Below are 3,979 nucleotides of genomic sequence, written 5' to 3'. Positions count from 1 at the left end.
GCACTTGCAAATGAGAGCGACTAAATTTATGTGATTTTATGCAGTGCTACATTTCACTACATCTATTAAATTAGAGAACTTCTAAATTAGAGAACTTCATCTGCATTTCATGTGTCTTCATGTATTACATTTCCTTCTAGATGTAAGCTTCTAAATGTAAGCTAATAAAAAGGTTAAAATAACTATTAATGGCCAATATATCAAGTGTGTGTGTGTGTGTGAGAGAGAGAGACCATCATAAATAGGTTAAAATAACTATTAATGGCTTTACAATATCATATTTATGGGACATGAAAGCATTACTAGCTTCTTCTTTTGAGACACACACAGACACACACAGTATGTGCAGCATTCTGACAACATGTTCACGTATACATTTTTTTGGGTTATGTACAGAGATGAAATACAGACTAGGATCAGTTAAACATTTTTTGGGCTATGTACAGAAATGTAGGATATTCAGTTACACATTGAATAGATCAGCTAAAGAACTTATAGCCATGGGCAGTCCAAATGATTTCGCGAAGCCCTCCGATGCAGGCTACAATCATCAGCAACACTCCCAGTACGATACAAACCTGCCATGTCCACAGAACACAAGGTAATTACACATGCTAATCAACACCTTCACATAAGGCATAGACCATAAGGGAGAATGTTAGCATACTTTAATTACACTTGCTAATCACCACCTTCTTCACACAATGGCATGATTTAAGGCAAATGTGATTAAAAAACACCAGTAGGAAAAATGACCCAATTGTGGAAACCTAAGAAAGGGATTAGCAGTTACCCAGTTTGTGATCCACGAGAAACTGAATGGTTTTGGCTTGTAGATAATAAGCCACATAATGCAGGGTAGCTGCAATACATTGAGATTGATGAGTGGGATATCAAAAAAAATATAATATGCTATTAGAGAGCTAAAAAATAAGATGTGTTTGTTAAGAAATACTTACAAAATATGTCGTGGGCGCAAATGCAAACCCTCCAAAGAACCCGAGCAAATCATTAAAGAAGGGGATGCTAATTGCAGCAAAGCATGTGAAAGCTGTGCTACAAGACATCTGTTAGTCAGGATTTACAAGAGGAGGTTAATCAAGTGCTTGTCAATATATGCAAGGAAGGCCCATGTTTGACTCACCGACATAGGCCGAGCGGGCAATCACACGAAGCAGAATGGTGGGAGGAAGATGGAGTTTCTTCACTAACAAAGTTTCTATCATGTCATAAACCGGCATAGCATATAACTGCATCGAGGCCACATAGATTAATCACGGTGTAAATGCTGAGAAAAAACAGACTCAAGGCAGCTGTGGCATTCAATGGTTACCTGATAGCCTCCAATGACATGGATCACCACCATCATATTTGCTGTTGCAATGAGCCAGGTAGGGTGTTTTAGTACGGCAAGAACATCGTCATTAATCGATGTCCCGAAAGCCCAGTAGCCAACAAATGCCACAGGAAAATAGCAGATCGCAGTGATGGCATATGCCACGATAACGCCCCGCCACATGGGGACCTTGGATGGCCTTTTTGGTGTTGAGGGCATGGTGGCTTGGATTTCCAAGACCACATTATGACCGGCATAAGCAAATGCAACTTGCCCCAATGCATTGAAGGCCCCAAAAAGCTGACGTGTATTTGCTACATCAGTGTAGTCAATATAGGATGCACCATCATTCCCCTTTGCTGCACATGCAGTCCATGCGATGGTTGAATAGCTGCAAAGATGGAGTTACACACAATGACATTAGCCAAAAGGCCATGACACTACCCCCTACACAAAAGATAGTCTACCAGTGGCCATGTGGCCAATGAGCCTCTAAACACCTTTAGAGACACAATTAAGTGCCTAGGTGCCTCACTAATTGGCCTACTCCTCTAGAATCACTATTACATACCCCTGCACAAATCTACCCTCCAAAAACAAATTCTATCATTAGGAGTGCACACACCTCAAAGACATCACTGCTGCTGCTACTGAAATGCCTGCAATCGAGTTGAAATTTGGTAACTGAGCCAAGATAAAGTGTACTGAAGCAAAGATCATGATCCAAACCGTTTGCCTGAAGTCTGGACAGGAGGACTTTGAACACACTGCATCATGAAATGCTTTCAGGGACTTTCCCCCAGTAACCATATAGACTATGTCTATACCGACTTCGACTATCAATTGCTGTGGCACAACTATCCAAAGACCTAGCTTCTCTCCAAATGCATACTGTCCAAGTTCATGGTACCGATCAAACCGCTTCCCTGGGACCATCTCATGCATCTCAACCATTTGCCAAAGAGTGTATAAAGTGATCAACCATGAAAGGACAAGTGCAACCACACCAGGACCCCTGCATGATATGAACACATGTGGGATATGATTTAAGCATGAAAACATGGCATGTACAGACATACAAGGAGATAAATTGTTATTTTGATAGGTTCCCCTTACCAGCCCAAATATGCCATGGCAGCTGGAAAGCTTAACACGCCGGCACCGACCATAGCTGTGATATTGTGAAAAGCCGAAAACCACCATTTCCCATCACGTGAGCCTGTGACTGGGAGCCAATCATCCAGAGACTTTGCAGGTATTATCTCATGGGGCTGCACATTGTAAGAGAAACATGAAATTAAGGAGTGTCTACAAGGTTCAGGAAATGCCTTAGAGCCTCATGAAATCCAATCTCATGACTAGAGAAACGCATACAATTGAATCCAATCTCAGAATTTAGTAGCTTTCTAACAACACATGTACTTATTCAAATTGAAAATTAAGCTTTAAAAAAAGTAGATCAGATAAGTACCTTAATGTCAAAAGAAACGCGAGCATTGTGACGATCACGGTTCTCGGGTGTAATTTTTGCAGTACCCATTGCAGAGGGTGCAGATTAGCCAAAGGAGTATATTAATCGATAAAGAGATGATTAGGCAAGAATAGAGGAAGTGAGCGATGCTCAAAACAAGTGGGCATATGCTTAAAACTCATTTAAGCTTAAGGACTGGAGTAGTTGGGCGATGCTTAACCTGCTTAACAAACAACAAGATTAGACGGAATCGGGAGAAGGTGAAACTGCTTAGAAAGCAAGATTAGAGGATTTGCGCGCAGCTTAAACTGCTTAAAATACAGGAAATGCGAGCGATTGAGCGAAGCTTCAACTGCTCGGAAAAATTGGAGAGATTGAGCGAAGCTAATTCAACTTCTTGCTAAAACAAGATTAGAGGAATTGGGCGATGCAGCAGAGGCTAAAGAAGTGGGCGATGCAGCAGAGAGCTACAATTAGGGATGAGGCGAATGAAAAGGGGAGATACGGTTCAGTGGAACGGGAGAGAAACGTAATTGCGAGAGCGGAACGAAGGGAAGACAAAACAAAGGCAGTATCAACTAACATTTTATTATTTAGCTCTAATCGAGGTTAAGAATATTATTGGGAGGATTAAGCCCACCCCACCTTTGAAAATTGGGAGGATTAAGCCCACCCCACCTTTGAAAATTGGATTTCAATGAAAAGCCATGCCAACACATGCTTGTTGACTAGGTAATGGGTTTCATTTGATGGTCAACGTACATTCATCGAGGTTAATTATATTATGATTAAACCTGCATTTAGGTTAATCCGTTATGTGGAGGCTGCAATGCCCCATTTTTTTACCTTGGGAGGATTAAGCCCACCCCACCTTTGAAAATTGGATTTCAATGAAAAGCCATGCCAACACATGTTTGTTGACTAGGTAATGGGTTTCATTTGATGGTCAACTAACCTTGTGAGTTGAAATTTAAGGCAAGGTTAAAAATCTCAACCCTTTCCTTGAAGCTTATATAAGGTGCGAGTGGTAGAAACAAAGACCCTCTTTTCAATTGCCCTCGGGTGCTCCCCCACCAGAAGCACGTATTTCATTCGAATCTTGCGTAAAGGCATGGCATTGGTACTATATTTTCTTGTCATAAATCACACTTTTATTCTTATCATCCATAATT

The 3,979-nt window shown here is 41.1% G+C and overlaps 1 protein-coding gene across 1 annotated transcript; it reads right to left on the bottom strand.

Moving 5' to 3' along the window:
* Window positions 1–315: 315 nt before the first annotated feature.
* Window positions 316–3,345, bottom strand: LOC147640308 (lysine histidine transporter 2-like). Its single transcript, XM_086779015.1, has 8 exons — window positions 2,808–3,345; window positions 2,453–2,607; window positions 1,962–2,351; window positions 1,334–1,727; window positions 1,145–1,250; window positions 960–1,051; window positions 794–862; window positions 316–578 (listed from the first exon to the last, which is right to left on the bottom strand). The coding sequence occupies exons 1-8, from the start codon at window positions 2,874–2,876 to the stop codon at window positions 480–482; spliced, it is 1,374 nt and encodes a 457-aa protein (XP_086635141.1). The 5' UTR covers window positions 2,877–3,345; the 3' UTR covers window positions 316–479.
* Window positions 3,346–3,979: the final 634 nt, after the last annotated feature.

The sequence above is a fragment of the Cibotium barometz genome, chromosome 3, assembly GCF_041138505.1.
Source record: "Cibotium barometz isolate CiBa-2024 chromosome 3, ASM4113850v1, whole genome shotgun sequence".
Classification (NCBI taxonomy): Eukaryota; Viridiplantae; Streptophyta; class Polypodiopsida; order Cyatheales; family Cibotiaceae; genus Cibotium; species Cibotium barometz.
This window is presented reverse-complemented; position numbering and strand designations above follow the sequence as displayed.